General features: G+C 38.2%; 1 protein-coding gene and 1 pseudogene across 1 annotated transcript in view; one reads left to right on the forward strand and one right to left on the reverse strand.

The window, feature by feature from the left end:
- Window positions 1–27,360, reverse strand: part of POLR2B (RNA polymerase II subunit B) — a 57,719-nt gene that overhangs the window by 1,958 nt on the left and 28,401 nt on the right. The window contains exons 12-23 of the mRNA XM_004483866.3: window positions 27,159–27,298; window positions 26,944–27,055; window positions 18,159–18,313; window positions 17,218–17,416; window positions 16,740–16,908; window positions 8,671–8,767; window positions 5,803–5,897; window positions 4,493–4,743; window positions 4,322–4,411; window positions 3,952–4,059; window positions 2,865–2,978; window positions 2,314–2,474 (exon numbers count right to left, since the gene is read on the reverse strand). Coding sequence (XP_004483923.1) covers window positions 2,314–2,474; window positions 2,865–2,978; window positions 3,952–4,059; window positions 4,322–4,411; window positions 4,493–4,743; window positions 5,803–5,897; window positions 8,671–8,767; window positions 16,740–16,908; window positions 17,218–17,416; window positions 18,159–18,313; window positions 26,944–27,055; window positions 27,159–27,298 — 1,691 coding nt within the window. The remainder of the gene's footprint in view (window positions 1–2,313; window positions 2,475–2,864; window positions 2,979–3,951; window positions 4,060–4,321; window positions 4,412–4,492; window positions 4,744–5,802; window positions 5,898–8,670; window positions 8,768–16,739; window positions 16,909–17,217; window positions 17,417–18,158; window positions 18,314–26,943; window positions 27,056–27,158; window positions 27,299–27,360) is intronic.
- On the forward strand, window positions 19,679–21,200 carry LOC139438643 (cyclin-dependent kinase 9 pseudogene; annotated as a pseudogene).

Genomic DNA, 27,360 nt, shown 5'->3' on the forward strand with positions numbered 1-27,360 from the left:
TCACTGCCACATACTCCTGGTGAAGGGAAAAACAAACAAACCCAGTTTTACTTAATATCCTTGATGAAGCAATAAAAATAATGCATTTTATTAAATCTTGAGCCTTCGTTATATAAGACTGTGACAAAATGGCAAGTTCTCATAAAGGCCTTCTGCTGTATACTTAAGTCAGATGGTTGTCTTGAAGAAAAGCACTTGCACTATTCTGAAAGTCACTTTTTTCATAGGGTATCTTTTTTTTTTTTTAAGATTTATTTATTTATTTAGCCCCCACCCCCACCCCCTCCCCGGTTGACTGCTCTCTGAGTCCATTCGCTGTGTGTTCTTCCGTGACCGCTCCCATCCTTATCAGCCACACAGGGAATATGTGTTTCCCTTTGTTGCGTCATCTTGTTGTATCAGCTCTCCGTGTGTGTGATGCCTTTCTTGGGCAGGCTGCACTTTCTTTCACACTGGGCGGCTCTCCTTACGGGGCACATTCCTTGCGCATGGGGCTCCCCTACACATTGGACACCCCTGAGTGGCAGGGCACTCCTTGCGCGCATCAGCACTGCGCATGGGCCAGCTCCACATGGGTCAAGGAGGCCCGGGGTTTGAACCGCAGACTTCCCATGTGGTAGACGGACGCCCTAACCACTGGGCCAATACCGCTTCCCAGAGTATCTTTTTTACTTGGGAAATAAACTAACAGACCAACTATGGTAACTGTAGCAGTTTAATATTATTGATTAATTTCAAAAAGAAATATTGGAATATGCTTATAATCTGATCTGTTCCTGGCATGATTATGATTAGGGTGTCCCCTTGGTGGGTGGGGACTCACAGTTAAAAGTCATGGCAAAGAACAGAGTTGAGGGTTTTCTGATGTTGGAGTTTTGATGTTGGAGTCTGATGCTGAACTTAAGCTGGAGGCCTGGGAAGTCAGCGTGCAGAGGAAAGAGAAATCAGCCCCAGGAAGAAAGGAACCTTGAACCCAGAGAAAAGTAAACCCCAGGAATGTAGGAACCCAGGAAGCCTGAAACCTCACAGACATCGACAGCCATCTTGCTCCAACAGACTTTGGTGAGGGAAGTTAATTTAGCTTTATGGCCTAGTAATGTAAGCTCCTACCCCAAATAAATACCATTTATAATGCCCAGCAGATTTCTGGTATTTTTCATCAGCACCCCTTTGGCTGACTAATACACTAACTGACATTAGGTATTTGGCAGCAATTTTTCTGAAAATTATCCAAGTGACCCTTTTCCTTCAAGAAATACAATTTAAAGATGATAATGGTAAAAATTGGAGTGTTCAAGCAAAAATCAAATTCTGGAAAATCTGTATCCACTATGGGTTTGAGAACTTTCCAGTATTTAGAGACTCCTCTGATGACATCAGTGGTGGTATTAACAAATGTGATTTTTTTTTAATAATAATGTATCAACATTTGAAAATATACAACTCACTGGACCAATATTTTCTACCACGTGACCAATTATCATATTACAAAATTATGCCTGGGTAAAAGATCCATTCAGAATGCAAGAGCAATGGATTTTAACATACTAAGTACAAAAAGTTCACCAATAGAGCTTCATATTTCACATAATAACTAACCTTTAAGAAAATACCACTTGTCAAGTTTTGCTATAGCATCTAAAAGGAATATCCACAATTATCTGAAGAGGTTGTTAAAATATTCCTCCCTTCTCAAACCACATATCTGTGTGAAATCAGATTTTCCTCTAATACTTGTATGACCAAAATACTACTACAATGCAATGAATGCAGACACAGATACAAGAATTCAACTGTCTTAAAGTAAACCAGCTCATTAAAGAGATTCACAAAAATGCAAACCAATGTCACCTGTCTCACTGAATTTTTTAGGTGGAAAATATTTTTCTTAAAAATATGAGTATGTTAACCTGTAATGGGTTTCTTATTGTTACTTTTAATCAATAAATATTTAAGTTTATCTCAGTCTTCCTTTCTAATATGATAAATACTGGTAGAGGTAACACATACAGAACTGCTCTTTCATAAATCATATATATGCTTAGCTTAAAAATAATCTGGGATTGGTAGAAGAGATGGAGGAATCAAGACTGGTAAGGAGTTGATAATTGTTGAAATGGGGTGACAGAGACATAGGGATTCATTATGCCATTCTATTTTTGTATATGTTCAACATTTTCCAAAATAATAGTGGTGATGGTGATGGTGATGGTGATGGTGATATTGATGGTGATGGTGATGGTGATGGTGATGGTGATGGTGATGGTGATGGTGATGGTGATGGTGATGGTGATGGTGATGCAGCACTCTTACCGTGATCTACCCTCCATGGGCTGTCTATTAAGGATCTGAATAGGTCCCCTAGCACGAGAATGAATCTTATCATCCACCATATGTTTCAAACGCTGGTAATAAGTGGGGCCAATAAAAATTTGTGATGTGATTTTTCGACCAGTGAACCCATTGTACAGGACCTGAAAGAGACAAGATTTCAATAAAATATTAAACAAATTCAATGAATACATATACCAGATGGTTCCATTTATATAAAAAAAAATGTTTAAACCTAATCTACAGGATCAGATGTTAAGACAGCGATTACCTTGAGGGGAAGGTAGTTACTGGAAGAAGGTACACAAGAGGGCTTCTAGGCCTAGAAGGGTTCTAGTAATTTTCTCTTCTTGATCTGGGTTAGGCACACAGGTGTGTTCACTTTGTAAAAATTCATCAAGCTGTACATTTATAATTTGTGCATATATCTGAAGTTCATGTTATACTTCAACAAAAGGTTTAATTTTTTAAATAACTACACACATACAAAAAAGAATACATGTAACAAATTACTAATGTAAAAGCAAACATACCTCATTTCCTCTGAGATGATAGCCATAATCGGATAAAAGATTAGAAATCTTCTGCACATTAACAGCATCATTAAATGGGGTGGCATCACCAATTTCACCCTTGTTAGCTGATACCTTTAAAAAACAAAGTGGTCTTTAAAATGCTTCTTCCTTCTGCAATCATTATCAATAAAAATATATTCAATAAAAAAACACTTTCTTATAAAGGGAAGGATTTTGAACTTAAAATCCATGTTACAGAAAGCTGTGATATCTTAAGGTTCGTTTTATTAAATCTTACACAAAATATTTATAACAAATTAATTACCTAAAAAGAAAAACAACTCAATAATAATAAGCCTTCAAAAAGAGGAAGTGATTCATGGGAGGCGCAAAAGAATGAGACTCCCAAATACTTCCTATAGCTGAAATAACTCTCATGCGCTCTCTTGGCTATAGACCTGTACCTGCCCTTAGTGCACCTCTCTCAACTCTGCCATGTGACCATGCAAGTAAACCTGGGGATTTATAACCTATAATGGAAAATTGTAGTCTGTAATTCAGCCCTCTTTATTCACTTTTCACCCCCTTCCTCTCCACCTGGGAGCCCTACTCTGTTTTCTCCCATTCCTCCTCCTTCCCTATCTGAATAACTTACAGGCCTAACACACACACACACACACACACACATACAAAAGGCATTTGAATACACTAAGCCATCCTTATTTCAGGTTGTGCCACTCTACCTTAATAAGATCCAGAAGAATAGAAAACCTTCACTTAACTGACACTATGCCTATAAAATAATTAAGGTCACACTGAACTAAGAATAATTAATTCTTCATCTATAAAAGAGAACCAGTCAAAAGGATAACCATATTGTCTATAGAGGTTGGATGTAACACATTTTACAAACTTCTGAGTGAGCCATAACTAGAAATTTCTTTAAAAAAAGAAAATATTCATAATCGTAACAAATTTGAAAGCAGAAAAATAAATACATTAGCCTTTCCCAAAGTATCCTGGCTCAAAAATGAGAAAAATCTCCTATCATCATTTTTGAAGAAACATTAATTTAGAGCCTATAATTTTAAAGAAAATCTCTTACCTTCCCCTGAAGACATTCAATCAAGTGACCAATAGTCATACGAGAGGGGATGGCATGGGGATTTATGATGATATCAGGGGTGATACCTTCACAGGTGAAAGGCATATCCTATAAGAAAATAATAAAAAGAGAATTAAAGCCACACAAATCTTATTCTTAGCTACAAAACAAAAAACCAGAAAAGACTCCAACTGAACTTCTGTATATCCTAAATTGTGCTCAACATGGTATGTTCATATACTTTTTCAACTCTGAAACTGAAAAGTTAAGCTTTTACCACCTTTGGGCTCTTAAGTTAAAGCAAAATTTGATTTAATAAAACGTGCAACAAAAGCTTGGGGAAGAGTGAGGGGGATGAAAAGATACTTACCTCTTGTCTATACTGAATACCACAAGTTCCCTTTTGACCATGTCGACTAGCAAATTTGTCTCCAATCTGTGGAATTCTAACAGAGCGTACCTGAAGTCATATAAAAATCAATTAATTGAGTCTTTATGATTTACTTCCTATCAATAGCTACATAGACAAAGCTATACTCACCCTTATTTTACAAAATTTATATCCTTCCTGGTTGAGAGTCACCATAACCTGATCCACAATACCCGTCTCACTGGTTCTAAGAAAAGTGCTACAGTCTCTTTTGGTATAGCGTCTGTTAGTGCTCTCCAATTCATCTTCATTTTCAGGCAAGGTGACTGTTTTGCCTATAATAACATCATCTCCTGATACACGAACCCCAGGAGCTATCAAACCGTCATCATCCAGCTTGTCATAAATGGCATGCCTCATACCTGTGAGGAAACGAACATGGAATTTTTCAAATGGTACTATCATATATATGAAAGTATTAGGATGTCAAATACTCTCCAACAAAGATATAAAACCACTTACCACATACATGAATCAGTTCCAAGTCAGAGGAAAATTCATAGGAATCTCTACCATCAGTATTTAGTAATAACATAATGCCCTAATTTCAAATATTACAAACTACTCCAAACTCTGTATAATACCACAGTATAAAGAGAATTACATTGGATTAAACATCAAAAAATAAGATTTTCCCATGACAGACATCTGCTGAGTGGCTTTGAACAAATGCGTTGTCATCTCCTAATCTCTACATTGTAAGAGAAAGAATATCGATATGCTTCCTGAAAACTATCTTCTCACAAAAATGATGAATTTCAGCTTATATAATCTTAACTCCACTGGACATCAATTCATTACTCCATAAAACCACAGGAAAATACCTAATGAAACAAAATATACTTTATTACATGTAAGTGAGACTATTAGGAGTCAAAACTATAGCAGATACCCCATTTCCCTGGGACATGCCATCCATCCTACTGTACATGTAGTTTTTAAAGTATCTATGAAAATAAATAACTAGAAAATAAAATGTTTGAGTTTTCTAGAAGAAATAAATGCTAGCTATTCTCCCATTATTTATTTTTAATTGTTTACAAACATTACAATCAAACTATATATTAAGAGCCCAATTGGGGCAGCAGAGCTCCCAAGCAAATGTATAAACTTAGGGACACACTACAAGTGAGAATGAGCTTGTGAACTGTGCCCCACAAAATCGTATAGCCTCTGATTTCCTAAATATCTTCCTCAATGCAGGACCTACCAGGAGGGAAGGTCTACAGCAAGTCCACTCCTAGGTGCAAATATTTTTTAGCTAAAATACGTATTTTCTTAAATATGAACTCTAAGAATGACAAGAAGTCATACTCCTACATGGTTAAAAAAAAAACAACATAAGGAAACCAGCAAAATTAACTATGAAAGCGTAGTAGGTTAACTTTGAATTTCATAATTTAAATATCAGTAGTACTTACCCTGGCATGTTTCACGTGTAGGCTTCTCAAACACTTCTTCCTGATCAAATCCTTTTTTAGACTCCTGTTCTTTGTAAGAACGATAGAAAACAGACCTAAAAAATACATGGTTCTAAAGGTAATTTCTATTTTCTTTAGTAAAAGGGCTTAGAAAAAATCATTCCATGGTATCTGGAAGACAATTTAAACCATGAATCTGGGACAAGAGTAACTATTAAGAGTGAAAGTTAAACCCTAAATACTATCACACTGGCAACACATGTACTATTTGACCTATAACCTTAACATGGCTAGAGAATCAAAAGAGACCTGAAGTCGAGTCCAACACCCTGTCCAATGTAATAATCTCTTCCATGGCAACCCTGAAAGACGGTCACGGAGGATCTATACTGGATGAACACTTCCTGTGAGAAGTTTTTGATATTAACCTATTTCTCACCATTGGTCCTAGTCCTGTCCTCTGAAAATACACAAGGGAAAAAAAAAAAATCCATTCCTCTTCTAAATTCCCAGTTTTTTAACCAACCTTAATATACCATGGCTTTGAGATCAATCTGTCAATATTATACTCAATTGAAATATAATAGAAAAAAGAGGAAAACACATCACAATTTTAACTGTTCTAAGATCATGTATTTATTTTTATTACTTCTTTAGACCTTTCTTGATTATCTAATGCAAATATGTATTTACTTATAAAATATAAAAACAAACCAAAAAAAAAAAAAAGGCTTACAATATTAGCAACTGAAAATCCCGAGAGATATAAGAAGCAGTGTTTTCGCTGCTTCTGACCATTATCAGACCTCGTGCTTTCTGAATGATTTCCCTACAATTAACTTCAGGCATCCATATAAAAGCATACATCTCTTGGATATTCATAAAACTTCATGAATGGAGGCAAAAGACTATTTTAATAGAAAAAATTTTCTCTGCAGTCAGATGAAAATTTCTCCCTGCCTGACCTTCAAAACCACCAAAATGTTTCTTTTCAAACATGTCAATTAAACCTATTTTAAAGAGCTTTTTCGGATTTTTTATATATATACAGAATGAAAAAAATTACAGGGAGATACTGACAAATCCACAATCATACTGTGAGATTTCACCACCTCAATTCTGATAAGTCAAACAGGCAAAAACAGTGACGATATGAAAGAACCGAATTTAACAGTAACTATCATGTAACAGACATATGCAGGACACTTAAAGTACACACATTCTTCTGAAGTGCACACAAAACATTTATAAAAATTGGCCCTATTCTAAGCTATAAAGCATTTCTTAGGAAAACTTCAAGAATAACTATCACACAACAGGTTTTGTTCTCTAACTAGACTGAAATTAAAACAGAATAATAAAATAAAAATTTAAAATTATACTCCTAAATAGAAAAAAAAATTGGGGGAGGGGGGCAGGGGTACCAGGGCCAGGGATTGAACCCAGGACCTCATATATGGGAAGCCGGCACTCAACCACTGAGCCACATCAGCTCCCGTGAGTTGGATTTTTCATGTTTGCTTGTTGTCTGGGTTTGTGTTTTTTTTAAAAGACATGGGACACCAATCCAGGATCTCCCATGTGGGAAGCAGGTGCTCAACCAATTGAGCCACATCCACGCCCAGAAAAAATTTTAAATATAGAACTGAATGATAATAACCATATTGTATACAAAAAAACATAAGAAGGGAAGCGAACTTGGCCCAGTGGTTAGGGCGTCCGTCTACCACATGGGAGGTCTGCGGTTCAAACCCCAGGCCTCCTTGACCTGTGTGGAGCTGGCCCACGTGCAGTGCTGATGCGCTCAAGGAGCGGCCTGCCACGCAGGGGTGTCCCCTGCGTAGGGGATCCCCACGCGCAAGGAGTGTGCCCCATAAGGAGAGCCGCCCATCACGAAAGGAAGTGCAGCCTGCCCAAGAATGGCGCCTCACACATGGAGAACTGACACAACAAGATGACACAACAAAAAGAAACACAGATTCCCGTGCTGCTGACAACAACAGAAGCAGACAAAAAGAAAAACATGCAGCAAATGGACACAGAGCAGACAATGGGGGGGGGGTTGGGGAAGGAGAGAGAAATAAATAAGAATTTATAGGCTACAAAGAAAGCAGTATTTTGAGAAAAAGTTATAGTCTGAAATGCTTATGTAGAAAAGAAGAAAAAATAAGTTAAGCATCCAACTTAAGAAGTTAGAAAAGGAACAAACCCAAATAAAATACAATGAAGGAGATAACACAAAATAAGAGCAGGAAAGTAGAAAACAGAAACAAAGATACAATCCAAAGGATCGCCAAAACCAAAGCTTGGTTCTTCGAAAAATAAAACAGACAAATCTCTAGTTAATTTAGTCATGAAAAAAATAGAAGGCACAACTAAAATGTACTAGTAATGAAAAGAGGTACTTAAAACATAGACATGGCAGATATTAAGACGAGTAAGTGGGGAAGTGCACATGGCTTAACTGACAGAGCATCCATCTACCATATGGAGGGTCCAGGGTTTGATCCCCAGTGCCTCCTGACCCATATGGTAAGCTGGCCCACGTGCAGTGCTGCTGCGTGCACGGAGTGCCGTGCTGCGTAGGGGTGCACCCCACAAGGAGTGCCCGCCCAGGAGTGGCACTGCACACACGGAGAGCTGATGCAGCAAGATAATGAAACAAAAAAGAGACACAGATTCCCAATGCCGCCTGATAAGGCAAGCAGATGCAGAAGAATACACAGCAAATGGACAGAGAGAAGACAACGGGGTGGAAGGGGAGAGAAATAAATAAAATATATCTTTAAAAAAATAAAAAAGAAAAGTAAAAATAAAATTAGTATTTCCACTGGATTTGTGTTTTGACAAATTTCATGAAAAGCTGACCTGAAAAACCCTCGATCTACAGCTGAACGGTTCATAATAACAGAGTCTTCTTGATTGTATCCAGTGTATGACGCAATGGCCACAATTGAGTTGATACCTGCAGGGAATTTAAGAATGCACATTAAAGCATCATCTGGGAAACAAGAAAAAAAAAAACGCCCCTTTCTTTAAATCAATTTTATTTCATCATATTTGCCACAGAGGCTTGGGTGTTTTCATCATGGTAACAAAGTCTACTCCTAGAATAGCGATCTATGAGGCAACTTCTGTGATGGCTAAATGTTTTAATGCAGGCAAATTCTAATTCTACTCATTCCCAATATAGCCATCAGTGATGACATAAACATCTTGCTATCAGTGATTATATATACAAGTCACCTCATATTTACAGTGCCTCCCCAAACCAAGTTTCATGATCCTCACAGCAACTCTGTTCCATAAGCAAAATAAGCACTATTATTCTCATGAATGAGAAAGAGCTAAGTAAATAATTTACCCATGATCCTAAAACCAGTAAGTGATGGGCTCAAGCCCTACCTACTTGCCTCCTGATTACTGGTTTTAGGTTTTAATACTATAGCCTGTTCCTTTCTCAGCCCTGCTCTGTTACAGAGCCGGCTCCCTATGCCACCAAAAAAGTAGCACTAACTTCCTCACCACAACACTATTCTTAGTTGCTGCTGCCAAAGTTACTTTTGGTGAGACCGTATATATAGAAGTAACAAGTATTATAGAAGGAAGAAAAAAAATTGGAAACACTATAAAATAGTATATTAAATGATTGTTACATAAGAAATGGTTGTCAAATGTGAGTGGAATTCAATTAACATAATTCATATATCATATGGAAATCATATTTTCCAAGAATTAAAAGCCAATTAACTCTAAAACTATAGTTAACATACTATATCTTGCAATAATCATCTCAAATGTAGAGTAAAAATTATGACTACAGAATATAAAGGAACCAAAATTAGAAGACTGAATGGGTTGTCTGAATTCTGATAAATAGGAGTTCACATGTGCCTGCTTAAAGCTAAATTCAATTAAAAACAAAACCTACCATATATGAGAAGACATATCATTCATTTTCTCCTTTATGTGTACAAAAGGGAGTACAACAGTAACTCTAGCAAGTAGAAAGGTACAAGCCAGAAGTGGCAGCGAGTGCACAAACATCAGTGCACAGCCACCTGCTCTGCTAGTCTGGGTCTGGGACATTAAAGCCACACTCCCTCAAGCCTCTGACTTCCAGTAACTCACAAACCAAAGAAGAAATACATGCGAACGGCTGGCCCTCCTTCCTGACAACTACATTTGCTTCTTAAACACTCTGGCTACTGGATGGTGCTTCAGAGGTAATCACCGGACATTGTAAATCCTCACAGGGCCTACATGATGGAATAGAGGAGAGTATGGGCCATGATGTGAACCAATGTATATGAGGTGCAGAGGTGCCCAAAGATGTACTTACCAAATCCAATGGATGTGTCATGATGATGGGAACGAGTGTTGTTGGGGGGGGGTGGGGGGTGGGGGGGTGGGGTTGAATGGGACCTCACATATATATTTTTAATGTAATATTATTACAAATTCAATAAAAAATAAAAAAAAAAAAAGATAAAAAAAAAAAAAAAAAAAAAAAAAAAAAAAAAAAACACTCTGGCTATTGGGCTATACAAACCATTCCCCTGGCTAGTTTTAACACCAAGTTAAACTCTAAGGTAATGCTAAAGTAGCAGATGATTTCCAGATTTGGGCAATAAAGTCCAGACTGCATATCATAAATTACTATTTAGAAGGCAAGCCTGAAATAACAAACAAGTTTTGTTTTGTCTCAAGAGGGTATTTATTGTTGTTAGCTTATTAATTGATAACTTTTAAAAAGTAAATTCACAACAAAGTTTGGATTTCCAACTTTTCTTGAAAAATCTGATCTGGCAACACAGAATTACACATACACATCACCACCACAGCTTGAGCCAAGTAGGGCTAACCTTATTAGAAAGGAAATCCTCTCTCCAACTCACCAATCACTCACCAGGCCTGGAACCTACTAGAATGTGAGTCTGTACATTCTGTGGAACAGGTAATAGTAAACAGTCTTAGCTAAATATAATTCTGACTGCTTTCTAAGGAAGAAGTATCACAGTAACAAGAAGGCATTTGTCCTTCTGAGTACCTTGACAGGTTTGTATATTCAAATTCAGGAGGTAAAAGAGCCAAAGTTCTCTGCTTGGAGAGAGAGGCAAGGAGTGTGAATTCTCCAAGGTGAGGACAGTGTCAGAGAGGCTGAACCCTTGCAGGAATGACCAGAGAAACTTCCCCCACCCAATCCCACCCCTGTAACAGGTAGGCAAGTGGGTGTTCAGAGATTAGAATTATCAAGTAGGCTTTCTACAGGTATGCTGCCATCTGGAAATCGAAAAGATTTCCTCTAAGAAATCTTTAGTAACATCCACATTGCTCACCATGCTTTTATTTGTGTACATTCTTTGGAGAGAACCAAAAGAACCGTTTACTTTCATACACAGTCAAGCAGTATACTAATGCAGAGAAAGCACATAAAGACAGATGGAAGACCTTGAAGGCAGAGGGGACCTGAAAGGAGGAAGTGCCAAGAATCGCAGAGGGAAGCGGACTTCACCCAATGGATAGGGCATCCACCTACCACATGGGAGGTCCGTAGTTCAAACCCAGGGCCTCCTTGACCCATGTGTCTCCCACATAGGGGAGCCCCACGCGCAAGTGGTGTGCCCCGTAAGGAGAGCCGCCCAGTGCAAAAAGAAATTGCAGCCTGCCCAGGAATGGTGTGGCACACACAGAGAGCTGGCGCAGCAGGATGACACAACAAAAGGAGACACAGATTCCCGGTGCCGCTGATAGGGATGGAAGCAGTCAGAGTAGAACATACAGCGAATGGACACCAAGAGCGGACAACGGGGGGAAGGGGAGAGAAATAAATCTTAAAAAAAAAAAAAAAAAAAAAGAATCTCCAGAAATCTCAGGGTGGAAAGAACTTCCTGAGGCCTTGGACTTGAGAGGTTTGAGGTGATCCTACTGCTGGGGAAGCATCTGCAATTCATGGAAGAGACAAACTGCTCCAACCACATCTCACATCTCAGTGGAGCACTGTCTCTTCTCCAGGTGAGGCAGCCAATAGGTGTTCAACTCTCTCAGCCCTTGTGAGGTTTTCCTATCTTTCTCATGACAATCCCCTGAACACACATATAAGCTATATATACTACAGCCCAAGATGCAATCCTTCACCTCAGAACTTTTTCCAAGGTATCTGGGTAAGCCTGGGAGCTCAGTTAAAGTTAGCTAAAAATGTAAACTTCCAAATCATGTTCCTAACATTTTTTTCTTAGCTTCGAAGCCCAAACTCAAGAAGCAATGTAGTAAAGAAAGAGCATAAGACAGGAAGATGGAGGGAAGAAAGCCTGCTTCTAGTCAAAAAGGGGAAAAAGAAAAAGATCCTTAAGAGCATAATAAGTTTTGAAACTAGGTAAAAATCTTGGTCTCACATACATCTAGGAGTGTAACCTTGGGCAATTAACAATTTTTCTGATCCCGTTTCCACATTTATAATAATGGAGATACAACCACTGCTATTACTAACCAACTAATATTTTTTTCACCCTCACTAAGTAGTCGGCACTGAGCCATGAGTTTTAAGTAGATTTAACCATTTAATCATCACAAAAGCTTTAAGAGGTAGGTATTATTATTATTCTCATTTTGCAGGTGAAGAAACATCACAAAGTTTTTATGATACTTAGAGGTAACATATGGAAAGTACCTTGGACGATGTTTTGTGGAAGCTGAATGCTCAATAAATATTAGTAACTTGGTTAAAAAAAACCTATCTGTAAGCTTAATAACTGGAAACATAAAGTACAGAATTATAACCCACCTGTCACCCAGCTTCAGATAATACCCATGAGAAAACCTTTCTGCCACTTTCTCCTCAGCTAATTCAAGCTCAGCCCAGCACTGAAGCTCTAAAGTTCCTAGACTCACTTAAGGTCAAGGCTTTTTTTTTAAGGAGGTAGGTACCAGGGAGTGAACCTAGGACTTTGTACATAGGAAGCCTGCACTCAAATCAAGCTACACCTGTTCCCCGAGGATAACTTTTATTATAAGGATCTTGTTCCAAAGGATTTGTTGACCACAGTATCAAAGTACCGCACAGAAATAGGAATTACAACAATCAAAAGAGACACTCCTGGCAGCGGACTTGGCCCAGTGGTTACGGCGTCTGTCTACCACATGGGAGGTCTGCAGTTCAAACCCTGGGCCTCCGTGACCCATGCAGAGCTGGTCATGTGCAGTGCTGATGCGCGCAGGGAGCGCAGTGCCACACAGGGGTGTCACCCGCGTAGGGGAGCCCCACATGCAAGGAGTGCGCCCCATAAGGAGAACCGCCCAGCGCGAAAGAAAGTGCAGCCTGCCCAGGAATGGCGCCGCCCACGCGGAGAGCTGACACAGCAAGATGACGCAACAAAAAGAAACACAGATTCCCATGCAGCTGACAACAACAGAAGCGGACAAAGAAGATGCAGCAAATGGACACAGAGAACAGACAACCGGGGTGGGAGAGGGAAGGGGAGAGAAATAAATAAATCTTTAAAAAAAAAAAAAAAAAAAAGAGACACTCCTTGAGGTGGTATAGTTAGGCCCTTCCCTCCTTGGTCAGGGCTCAGAATTCAGCCAGTACGACTGGCATGTTTGGCAGGACCAGGGTCAAAATTCCAGCTGGGATAGTCAGGAGACTGGTTATATCAATATATTAAATAAATAAGTAAATATATTGAGGGCAATGAGAGCCAGGTTTTTCACTGTCAGAAAATGGAGTTCTAGAATAAATCCTTGGTGTTGGATTGGGGTGGAAGGTATTAGTGTGAACACATGGTTTTTAAATATAGATATAAAAATAGATATGGGGGGAAGTGGATGTGGCCCAAGCATCTGGGCACCCAGCTGCCACATGGGAGGTCCCGGGTTCGGTTCCCAGCACCTCCCTAAAGAAGACAAACAAAATAGAAAGCTGACATGACAGGCTGGCACAGCAAGGTGACTCAGTGAGATGATGCAGCAGACACAGCAAGGAAACACAATGAGAGGCATAAGAAGTAGGGAGCAGAGGTGGCTCAAGTGATTGGGTGCCTCCCTCCCACATGGGAGGTCCTGGGTTCGGCTGCTGGTGCCTCCTAAAAAAGGTGGCGAACAGAGAACAGGCAGTGAGTGCAAAACAACAAAGGGGCAGGGGAGAAATAAAATAAATCTTACCAAAAAAAAAAAAAGTAGATACAGGGGAGCAGATGTACTCAGTGGCTGAGTACCTGCCTCCCATGTACGAGGTCCTGGGTTAAATTCCCAGTACCTCCTAAAAAAAAAAAAAAAAGATACAGATATGGGTGTGTGTATGTATGTTTACAGATACACATAGTAGTTTTGTCAGCTGAAAGGACCTAGAAACTCTGACATTCTAGTAGCAGCAGTGAGCCCACGTAGCACCCGGCTTTTAGTTTCTTAATATTCCACTAAAAGGTGAAATGCCTGAATCCATGGTTTGGGCAGTGAAACAAAAGAAGTGCTGCAAGAATGATGAGGAAATATCAGGAATCATCTTGAAGGTGCTCCTACTAGCCAAATCTGGACAATCTGAGCATCAAAATGGAAAGGAAAGGTAAAATCTGAAAATCACCATTAGCAACAACCACCAAAGCTAAAACTAATGACTCAAAAGTTTGAAAAGGAAGATCATCATCTCAAAGTATCTCCCCAGTTACAACTTAGTGTTATTTGCTAACAAATACAAAATACTTATAAAAAACAAAAAATAGAGAAACCAGATTATCGTCTGAATCACATGATAAAAGCTAAACATCACTAAAAATATGACAAATAGCATATCATTACAGATATGATGTATTGAAAACAGTATCATTTCTATGTTTAATTCTGCCAAAAATTCATAATCTGAATATAATTATGAACAAACAACAGTCAAACCCAAACTGAGAAAGGATATACATAGTACCTGGGCTGGACTCCTCAAAATGCCAAGGTTATGAAAGACAAGGAAAGACTACGGAATTGTTCCACATTGAAGGAAACTGAAGACATATGCAACTAAAGAACTTGCAATGCATGATCCTGGATGTGATTCTGGATCCATACAGGGCATTATGGAGATAACTGGCAAATTTGCCTCACTAATGACTAGATCTTCTGAATGACAGCTGCACTGTGGAGAATGTCCTTCATAGGAAACATACACTGAAGAATTAAAGAGTAATAATATGGTTTCATGTCTGTAATTTACTCTCAAATGGCTCAGGAAGAGAGAGGAAAAAGAGAGACACAGAGAAAGGGAGAGACTAGGGCAAATGCTGTAAAATATCAACAATTAGAAAATCTGGATGAAGGGTATATAGATTTTTTTCCCTAGTTAGAAAACTTTTCTCTAACTTTGAAATTAGCTAAAGATAAAAAGGCATTTTTTAAAAGATTGCTTGATTAAGACATGAAAAAATAACAGAACTGAAAGGCATGCAATCCTACGAGGCATGTCCTCACCCCTTCTTTATCACCGCCAAAAGAAGGAACACTTTATTTCAAATCCAATCCTTCACCTATGTTTCTTTTCTTCACTAGCCCTAAAGAAACCCTGAAGAAAGCTAACACTGCAAGCATAGCCCAAAGATATGTAGATAACCAAACAGAATTTGTTTTTATAGACAAGAGTAACCCCTTGTGGAGGACTTTGAAAATGTACAAGAACTTGATATCAAAATGTTAGAGACCCTACTACAGTTAGTAATTTAGAGCCACGGCTTACAAGGCAAATTTCACTCAACAGTACTGATCAACCAAATGTTACCCACATTCAAAGTCAAAATTCTGTTAACACTACAGTAAGACAATAGTGCCAAAGAACAATATTGTCTCCTTTAATAGTCAACACTCTCACCTTCTCTGCACCATTTTACCTACTGTCCAGTGTCCCCGAGAATCTCCTGCAAACTTGTGACTTCCTCTCCCTATCAGCTACTTCTCAAATCTCTCCCAACTTCTTTTTCTGCATATCATTAGCACTAGTACCTTAAATTTTGCCCATATCTGGCCTTTCTCACACTGAATTCTCCCCAAGCAATTTCATAATTATCTATATTTATCACCAATGGATCACTTCTTAGATGTCCTGGCAGCAAATCAAAAGTCAACATGTCCCAAATTGAATTTTATTATTTTACCTCTAAAGTCTCTTCCTTCTAATGTGCTCCCAATTTTATTAATACATCCGTCTCTCCTCAATCACTCAAGCTACAAACACCAATAACATTTTCGATTCCTCTCATCCCTTTCTTTGTTGTTCCACATCCAGTCAATCATCAAGCTCTATATTAAATGTATTCCAAAGGCACCTCACCCATCATTCTTTTTCTTTACAATCTCACCATCTTACCTAAACTACTGCAAAAATTAAATTATCTCCCTGCCAATACTATATCTAACCCTAATTCACCCTTTACACTACTACAAAAGTGACATTCCCAAAACAAATCCCTAATGGTATTACTTCCCAGCTCAAAAAGAGTTTTCATTTTCAAAAGAAAATTTAACCTTCAGGCTCTCTCCACATTATGTCAAAATTCACTCCCATATTTTTACACTCCAACTAAACTATACTAAAATAACATGACTAGTGACTGTCCCCCAAATATATCTCATGTTTCCATATCTCTAGACCCCTGCTCAAGACACCTCTCAAATATCTTCCTCCCTGACTTGACTCCAGTTTAAAATGCCATCTCCTTCATGAAACTCGCTCTAGACTTCCAACTGGAATCAATTTCCTTCACTATGCTTCCAAAGAACTTCGTACCTCCTTCATAATACTTTTCACATGCCCACCTTTTTATTTAATTGTGTTCAGGTTCCCATAACACTGTACATTCCTTAAGAAAGAGACTGCATTTTTTTCTAACTCTCCCAAACACCCAGGAAAGTGCTTTAAGCATGGCAGGATCTTAAAAAACATTTAATAAAACTGAACATACCTGCTGGCAACTCTCTAAATCGTAGATATTCCATAGACCGTGTAGTCACAAGTGGTTTTTGAGGATAATAGAGAACATGGGCCAGTGTGTCCATACGAACATGGAAGTTGGTTATATAAACTCCCATAGCCTGCTTACCCATAGCAGACTGATATGTGTTTCTGGGAGACTAAAGGTAGAAATGAAAAGGAGAATCAATGACAATTTAATTACCTCTAAAGAAACTGACTACATTAATTAGAAATTTGTACATAAGGTTCTTGTTTATTTCTGAAAGATAACTGATAACCATTTGAAATAATTATGGCTCTTCAGAATGAAAGTTAACATTAAGTATGTCAAATGCTGATTCTGCAGGAGTACGTAACTTTTTCATTAAAAGACTTTACTCTTAGAAAGAGATTCACAGACTAATTCCTCATTTTTATTTTACTTCTTTTCATTCCCCACAAGGCAGAAGATAAAAAGTGCTACAAACCTGGTTATGATCAGGGAAAGGAATAATAGATGCACATACACCCAGGATCATTGAAGGATGAATCTCACAGTGTGTATATGTGGAACAATAGGCTACTTCTTTCTCCTGTAAATCATCTGGAGTCATTGCAAGCATCACTGTTTCTTCTTCTAGAGTATCAATATATTCTACTACCCCACTGGCCACAAGATCCTGCCAACTAAAAAAAAGAGTAAGTCACTGAATTTCCTTATTTCCCAAATATTTTAACCATGTAGGCTTCCAACATGGTTAAAAACTATTCCTGTATCTACATGTACTGACATGGAAAGAGTTCCAAAATAGGTATATTATTGTTAGTTAATCCAAGTGAAAAAAGCAAGTTAATAAAAAAATACATATAAAGTATCATCCCAAAATTATTATTACTAGTTTGCTTTGCTTTGTTTTAAAGAAATTATATTTTTTAAGGGGTGGCGGTGGAGAGGGAGGAAAGGTGGTATAAAAATAAGGTCTAGAAGAATAAATACCAAACAGTTAACAGTACTTACTTTTGAAGAGGGGAGTAAAAATGAGGGACTTTTCATATTTATATTTATAAATAGTTGAAGTTATTTTACAGTAAGAATGTATATTTTGATATGTCATTAAAAAATAAATGTTTAAAGTAGGTTATTTTTAAATTATATTTCTTATTCGACTTTAACAGGTAACAAAGACTTTTATGCTTAAATAAATACCCACAAGCGTTGTCTGGTAACAATATAAAGAAAAACAGATATGACTGCTAATGGGTATAGAGTTTCTTTTTAAAGCAACAAAAACGTTCTGAAATTAGATAGTGGAGATAACTGCACTATTCTAAACATACTAAAAACCACTGAGTTGTACACTTTAAAAGGGAGAACTTTATGGTATGTGAATTACTTCTCAATTTTTAAAACTGGACACAGTTTTCTCACCTGTAGTTGTTATATTCTCTCTCTTTCAATTGGTCAATATGTCTCTTCTTCAAGAGTAGCTTTTGTTTCTCTACAATCAGAAGTGGTCTACAAATGCGGCCTGCATCTGTATAGATCCGAATCTCCCTCTCTCGGATATCCCTGATCATAGAAACCTAATTTATAAAAAGATAAAACAATCTCAAGAATTTTTTGCTTTTTTCTTATCACAAGAATTAGCTAGAACTAAATAATTTTTTAAAATAAAATAATTTCTGGAGAAAGCGATTACCAAATAAAATAGACAAATCTTAGTCTGTCTTTGTTTATTATACTAGAAACAGGTATAATTTAAAACTTATAAAAGGAAAGTTTAACCTTGATAATTATAGAGCTGAAAGAAAAGTATCTGGTAAGGACATGCAAGTCAATTTGAAATAAGGGAAATATTTTTTGGTGCCACAAACACTAGTAAATGAGAATTTCTTGGTTTGGCTCTTTCTTAATTACATACAATTTACCCTATAGCAACCAGGCCCATGTCACTTTGCCTTGCCCATACTGTCCCATATCTAAAGCCTGACTTCTCCCAATCACCTATCAAACGGTCTGTGACTCTCTCACACAGTAGCCACTAGCCACACATGACCACTGAGCACTTCAAATGTGACCAATCTACAATTGGATCTCAAAGACTGTACCCATATATATATATGCATAATATTAATTGCTCATAAACAGTTGTAATAGTAATTATATGTTGAAATTACAATATTTTAGATGTATCAGATCAAATAAAGTATATATTAAAATTATTTTCACCTATTTCTTTTTATGTTTTTAACGTCTTACTAGAAAAATTAAAACTGCATATGTGGTTCACATTATATTTCTATTGGATATTACTGGCCTAGAAAATATTATCAAAAATATTTGGGGGGAAGCAAATATGGCTCAACCAGTCAGGCACCCATCTACCACATAGGAGGGTTCCAGGTTTGGGTCTCAGTGCCTCATAAAGAAGACAAGCATCCACCACAACAAGAGCTAGACACCGTACCCTGTCCCAACAAGAACTAGATGCCATACCCCACCACAACAAGCAGATGCCTAAAGGAGCAGATGCCACAGGCCAGCAAACACTGCAGGCCATGGAGAGCAGATGTAGCTCAGGCCATTGGGCACTCCTCTCCCAGGTGGAGGTCCTGGGTTTGGTTTTCGTGCCTCCTGAAAAAAGGCGAGCAATAATGATGGAGCAGACAGACAAAGAGAACCATTTGGGGATGGGGGCGGGGAAATAAAAAGTAAAGTAAAAAATAAATCTTTAAAAAAGGTGTATTTTGTGAAAATCTGCAATTAAGAACATAAGAAAAAAGCACTGTAGAATTTGAAGTGCCTATCTAAAAAGAAATAAGTCAGAAAGGAAATAAATAAGAATTTCCAATGAAATCTTTATCCAATATGTACTCTTGGAAGGCAATCAAAAATGAATTGCCATAGCAGCAGCCACTGGAGGTCATGGCAGTGCACTGGAGGCAGCTATGACAAAGCACTATGACTTGCTGAAGTACCCATTTTGTGATGAGGTGTCCAAATATGAGCTTGACAAGATAGGTTAAGGCACTTCTATGGAAGTGTTTAGGCCAAGCATTGCAAGACTAGCCAGAACATGGCTTTGAAGAAGGTGCTGATGAACTACAAGATGGAGGAGTTTCCCATCACAGGCTTAAGGGAAATCAAGGTTCTCAAGCTTCTAAAGCACAAGAATGGGGTCAACTTGATTGAGATCTGTCAAACCAAAGCTTACCCCTATAACCGCTGCAAAGGCAGTATATACCTAGTGTTCAACTTGTGCGAGCATACCTTGCTGGGTTGCTGAATAATGTCTTTGTCAAGTTCAAGCTGTCTGAGATCAACTAGGTCATGCGGATGCTACTCAATGTCTACTACTATAGAAACAAGATCCTGCACAGGGACCAAAAGCCAGCCAATGTGCTTATCTTCTGAAATGGGGTCCTGAAGCTGGCAGACTTCAGGCTGGCTCAGGCCTTCAGACTGGCCAAGAAGAGCCAGTCCAACCATTATATCAACCATATGGTGATGCTCTGGTACTGACCCTCATTGATCTATGGGAAGCTGGTGCATGGCAGAGATGTGGACTGGACCAACAGCCCTATCATGCAGGGCAACACAAAGCAGCATGAATTCACCCTCATCAGTCACCTCTGTGGCTCCATCACCCATGAGATGTGGCCAAATGTGGACAAGCATTAGCTATTTGAGAAGCTGGACCTGCCCAAAGGTAAGAAGCAGGAGGTGAAGGACAGGTTAAAGGCCTACATGTGAACCCTATGTGCTGGACCTCATTGACAAGTTTCTGGTGCTGGATCCCATGTTTCGCATAGACAGCGATGATACCCTCAATCATGACTTCTTTTTTTTAAAAATACTTCAATTACATAAACATTACAAAGAATATATATAGGGGATTTGTATATGCCCCACTCCCCACACCTCCCATATTTTCCCACATTAGCAACAGTTTTCATCAGTGCGGTACATTCATTGCAATTGATAAAACACATTTTGGAGCACTGCCACTAAGCATGGATTATAGTTTACATAGTTTACACTGTAGTTTATACTCTCTTCCATTCGACTCTGCAGGTTATGGACGGAAATATAATGACCTGTATCTGTCATTGTAATGTCATTCAGATGATTCCCAAATCCCGAAAATGTCCCCCATTACATCTGTTTTTCCCTCTCCTAATCCCAGAACATCCATGGGTCACTGCCTGCACAACAAAGGTATTTCTTCCACAGCTAGAATCACAAATCACAACTCCTTCTGATCGACCCATGCCCTAGGATCTCAAGAGCATGCTCTCCACCGACCAGATGCCCATGTTTGAGTACCTGGCACTGCCTCACCAGAAGGGTAGCCAGATCACCCAGCAGTCCACCAACCAAAGCCATAATCCTGCCATTACCAATCAGATGGAGTTTGAGCTTGCCTTCCGAGGGCTGGATGCCATGCTTTTCATTAAAGCGGTTGTTTAATTTTTTCTTCTGCTATGTGACTTGCCTTGTGGACCTTATGGAACATTTGAGATTTTTTCTCTAGTGTGTATTTAATGTAATACTCACCCTAAACACTGGGAATAAACAGCTGAGAAGAAGGAATGAAGAACTGCCTAAAAGCACAGGAGGGCACTGGTTGCTTCACGCTGTTTCCTGATCTTCTGGATGGTGCCCAGAAGGTCTTTATTTCCCTTAGGACTGGAATAGGGTCAAGAAGGGAGGCTGACCTCAGCAGGGACTTTCTAAGACTTCCCAACATGACGGGAGGAGAGGACAGGTCCTTCACCCATTTCATGACCCTCCTCTTGAGACATGAAATATATATGATGGTTACAGCCAGCCTTAAGAATGGCTGCTTTTGGAAGCCAGATACAAATGGACAAATATTGTATGAATGCATTACTATGAACCTAATATACTGTATGATTCAAAAAAAATTCATAGGTATCTAGTACATTAAAAAAAAAAAAGAATGGCTACTTTTGGCTTAACCCTCTGAAACGCTGGGCTGATGAAAACTTTCAGTTCGTACAATAGAAGAATTTATTGTTTTTATTTTTCACTTGTTTGGAGAGATGACTAAGCAGTTTGGTTACAATTAAAGGTTTACCTTTTTTCACTGAAAATATGTGGTAATGTTATATTTTATTAATAGTACCAGAATAGAATTTTTTTTTTAAATTCAGGAAACTGCACTACACACTGAGCCCTAAGTTATGCCATGGAATTTAATTAGTAGTACAATTATAAAACTGTGCTATTGTCATTTGTAACAAATATTCCACCCAAATGCCAGGCGTTAGTGATTGAATGGTATATGAAAATCCTCTATTTCATGCATGATCATGATTGCTCCGTAAATGTACAACTCTCTAATTGAAAAAAATGCATACTTTTTAAAAAATGAATTGCCAATGAGACAGTACAAAAAAGTACTGAAAAAGTGAGAAATGACTTGAAATCACATCTGGATTGTGTTTTAAAAGAATCAGGTTTATTTAAGAAAAGATTTGGGTTACTCGGTTTAAAAACAATGTAAATCATAAAAGCTTGATCACTAAAAACAAGTTTTACTACAAAACTGAAGAGTAAAAAGCCAAGAGAAAGAAAATGTTCCAGAATTCTTAGCCCACTTCCTGTTCTTAGATGGCACTCTGAGGAGGAACATTGTGCCTGTAAACAAAAATCCCATGAGTGGAGTTCTTTGTCCAAGAAAATATATTCTTTCTAATGCTGTGCCTTGAATCCTTAGAAAACTAGCTCTCTTGGTAGATTACAGTCTTATCAGGTGGACATGAATTGAATTGTCTTCTCAAAGGCCAAATGGTATCTTAAGTTCCAATGGACAAAGGTGTTTCTTTAGTGGGTCTAGAGAGAACTACTGACAGGAAGGAGTACCTAACAGATCCAAAAGAAGACTAAACAAACTCTGCAAATAAACTCACTACCTTCCCCCTACTGACGTGGGACATGACTCCCAGGGATAAATCTCCCCGGCACCAAGGGATTATTACCAAGTATGAATCAGCAATGCATGTGGAGAAAGACCTTGATCAAAAGGCGGGGGGGGGATATTAAATAAAATAGAATTTTCATGGCTAAGAGATTTCAAAGTGAGTGATGAAATCATTTTGGAGGTTATACTTATGGAGGTCTTGGACAGACTTCACAAGCTGCTACAGTAAACAAAGTCTCAAACAAAAGTGTTCCTGAAGGCCAAAGAGACATCTGGACAACAGACAATGCACATGGCCTCAAGAAATTAACACCCCTCGGTAGGTTTTTACCTGGGAATATATGAAAAGCTACTTCCCCAATATAATAAGCTAAACTCATTTATAGATACCCTAATGATGATACTTCTACTTCTTTTATTTGGACCTATAATTTTCAATTTACCTGTTAAGTATATTTCTCAGAGGCTTAAAGCCTTCCTTTACCAGCTGAGTCCTAAAACGCAACAGCCAGCCAGCTCCTACTCTCCAACTCCTCCGGCTTCCCCTGAAGCAGTCAAGGTGGACATAGTCCCAAATCCCTCAAGACTGAGGAATGAACAAAAATAAGGGGGAAGTATAACCACTGACTAAAGTAGATTTATTGGTATTTTAGTTATCCTGTGTTAACTGAATAATTTAAAACACTGATGTAAGAAAAAAATTAAATTTTTTAATTAAAGAAAGAAGGCTAAAGTTAGAAATGGGGTAAAATAAGGGACTCTAGTTACCAAAAAATAAGGAGGAGGGAAGCAGACTTGGCCCAGTGGTTAGAGTGTTCGTCTACCACATGGGAGGTCTGCAGTTCAAACCCCGGGCCTCCTTGACCTGTGTGGAGCTGGCTCATGAGCAATGCTGATGCATGCAAGGAGTGCCCTGCCATGTAGGGGTGTCCCCACTTAGGGGAGCCCCACGCGCAAGGAGTGTGCCCTGTAAGGAGAGCAGCCCAGCGCGAAAGAAAATGCAGGCTGCCGAGGAATGGGGCCGCACACATGGAGAGCTGACACAACAAGATGACACAACAAAAAAAGAAACAGATTCCCATGCAGCTGACAACAACAGAAGTGGACAAAGAAGAACATGCAGCAAAATAGACACAGAGAACAGACAACGGGGGGGAGGGGAGAGAAATTAAATGAATGAATGAATGAGTGAATGAATGAATGAATAAAATAAGAAAGAAAAGAAAAAGTCCTAGACTCCTGAAAAATATACACAATTCTGACATTTAAAGTTAGCTCCCAAAAGCACTCTCCAAAAGAGATTTAAAGACCCAAGAACATGGCATCCATTAATATGTCAAACATTTATTGAAAGTCTTCTATATGCCACCCCATGCTCAGAGCAGAAAACAGTCATATAAAGACATAGTTCCTGTCTCTAATGTGTTGAAAGTATAGTAAGTGAGGCAGGCAAATACATCAATAGTTATTGACAATGTAAATATTCCATCAAGGTCATTTAAACAAAAGATGCTATAGTCACAGAGACCTTAATCAAGGGATGTCCAAGGGGCCTGTAGGCCAAATCCACCCTCACCAGTTGTTTTACTGGTTTTCACATTATCTATAGTTGTTTTTCAGTACAACAGCAGAGTTAAGTGTCACAACAGACAATGCATGGCCCTAAAATATTTAGTATCTGGGCCTTTACAGAAACAAGTTTGTCAACCTATGATCTAAATTGAACTAGGGGATTAGACAAGGTGTCCTAGAGGAGATGACAATTAATAGAAGTTTTACAGAATAAGTGAGATTTATCTGAAAAAAGCAGTAATTCCCCTTTTTCTACCCATCCTCTTTTGGGGTGAACATGGAGAGAAAGGAACACAGGCAGTTTAAGGTGAGGGAATGGACATATGGAAAGCTATAAAGGCCAAAAGTAACAGGAAGAATTTAATTTTACTCTAGAGAACCCCCCCAAAAAAACTGAAGGCAGCTCTCAGCAGAAAAACATGGCCAACAAGCACTGCCAAATTTCTCAACCACAAAAAATACAGTCCATTTTGGTTCTTGGGTGTTCTCTTAGAGGTGCCTGTGAAGCATCATGCTGTGTCTGCCCTCAGGCTATAAATATGACAAGGTCAGAATCCAAGACCTGCCTGTTAGAGAAGTAGCCATACTGTCTTCTCTCCTTTGCTAGGTATAAAGGAGGCTTAGCCATTGGCTAAGTATGTTCCTGTTTACTTCAAACACTTTCACCTAGGCAGTCCCTAAGGTCCAGATCTGGGGAATCCAAAAGCCTGAGTGACATTGACTGCCATGGTAAATACTGCCTCAAATAGAGGGGTTTCTGAGGGTTCTGAAGATATCCAGACTCTATAGGCAGGGCTGACAGCTCAGAAATTTGTCACCCTGTCAGTGGGCCCTACTTTGGAATTTATGCTCCTCAGCATGAGCAATGGACTCAGTTGTGGTTTCCCTAGACATGGCTCTTCTGCTCCCTCTATCTGAACCTATCTATAGTTAGAACTAGAGTTGATAGGTTTATGTCCAAGAGACTTAATCTTTGAGCTTTCCATGTGCCAGTCAGGCCCTGAATCTCAACAGAGTTGCAACACCTACTCTCTAGTTCATTAGATTCACCCAGGACAACTAACAAGGAGATGATGATGGATAATGACCATCCCAAGGAACGAAGAGCGTCGACAACTGCAAGCATCCATCTGCCCCACGGGATCTAAGCCTCTTCTCAATTAGAGGCAAAGTGGGCATCACCATCCCAGAATCCTCTGGATTGGGGAATGAACAAAGGACTAGAGTAGATTTACTGTTTTTCTACTATAGACTTGTTATGATTCTAGCAATGGAAGAACTTTTACTATTATGTGGAGGCAGTGGCCACGAGAGGTTCTGAGGGGAGGAAGAGGGAAAAATAGGTATAATATGGGGGCATTTTCGGGACACTGGAATTGTCCGGAATGACACTGCAATGACAAATATAGGCCATTATATATCTGGTCATAACTTACAAAATTGTGGAGAGAATTTAAACTATAAACAATAAGCCACACTTAGTGACAATGCTCCAATATGTATTCATCAATTGTCATCAATGCACCACACTAATGAAGGATGTTGTTAATGTGGGAAAGTGAGGGAGGGGTAAGGAGTGGGGCATATGGGAATCCTCCACATTTTTAATGTAACATTTATGTAATCTAAGTATCTTTAAAAATTTTTTTTCTTGTAATTAAAAAAAAAAAAAAAAGCATGAGCTATAACCCTTACAAAATACCAAAAGTACAAGTCTTATTTTGGATAATAATAAAAATGATATATATTTTAACATATTAAAAAATAAATAAAGCCCCATCCTAATCCCAAAATACTTCAATACCCACCTAAATATAAGAAAATCTCTTACAAGTACAGCATATTTTATAAATGAGGGTATGGATTCAGATAAAGGATAAATCAGATATCCTTTTTAAAAAGCATTCTCAACTTTACAAAAAGATACCGAAAAGAATTCCTTTTACTTTAAAATAAAATTTGAGTTCTAAAACTTAAATTACACATCAAAATTTTCAGGATCCATTGTTCTCCACATAAGCTAAATAATGCCCTGAAGAGAACAATGCCATCTCTAGTAAGAGAAAATCTTTTTGTCATTTTCAGACTATATTACTAGTGTATTCTCCTAACTTATCCCCTGGCCTCTGGTCTAAACCTGACAATCTTTCAACAAACTTATGTTAAAGTGATTTTTGTAAAACACAAATCTAATACTCTTTTTTTCTAAAATCCCTCAGTGTTTCTTCAGGGCTTACAGGATAAAGGAATGTGCACTTACATGTCTTATACATCCCAAATTTCAATATTAAAAGACAAATTTTGATCACCATGACAGAAGAAAGATTAAATTATCTTTCTATTCACTTTATGAAAATTATGATGCAACTGTTGCTGTATGAAAAGGTTATAACTGGAGGAGGAAATATAAAAAGGTTATAAAAAGAGTAGGAAATAGTTATTATAAAGACATTTGTCAGGTAATTAATAAAAATGCTATTTTTCTGGAAAAAAATTTCAGGATCATATCTAAAGCATTAAAGCAAGCAATACTTTATAATTAATTGAGGCTTAAAACATCACTTAGGAAGACTAACTGACAATACACTTTACAATTCAAGGAAAACCGGTTCACAGCAAAGAGGTCAATGAAAAGTGACTGGTCTTTGCCTTGCTTAGAAACCCAGTACGCTCCCATAACTAAAAGACTCTTACTTCAGACACAATGATGTCCATCTGACGCCGCAATTTCCTTAGGGTGTTCATAAGTTGCTCGGGATCTTTATGTATTCCAACCCAGCAGCCATTAACAAAAATCTTGGTTGCACTAAAACGCAAAACCAAAACCATTTTTCACTTAGCAATTCTATAGTAAGCTATATCCAAAGATAAATAATAATAATAATAATAAAGAAAGCAACTATACACACTCAGCAATAGCTGCAGGAGAAATTTCTTCTAAATTTTCCATACTCCATTCTTCTAAAAATTCCAGAATTGGAGAAGGTTGAGATCCAACTGAAATATAAGCCATCAAGGCCAAGTTTTTCACAAGTCCTACAGCATGGCCCTAGGGAGTAAACAAAGTATTACACATACTGATTTAATATGCCTATCAAAATTCTTTCCATA

The sequence above is a fragment of the Dasypus novemcinctus genome, chromosome 1, assembly GCF_030445035.2.
Source record: "Dasypus novemcinctus isolate mDasNov1 chromosome 1, mDasNov1.1.hap2, whole genome shotgun sequence".
NCBI lineage: Eukaryota > Metazoa > Chordata > Mammalia > Cingulata > Dasypodidae > Dasypus > Dasypus novemcinctus.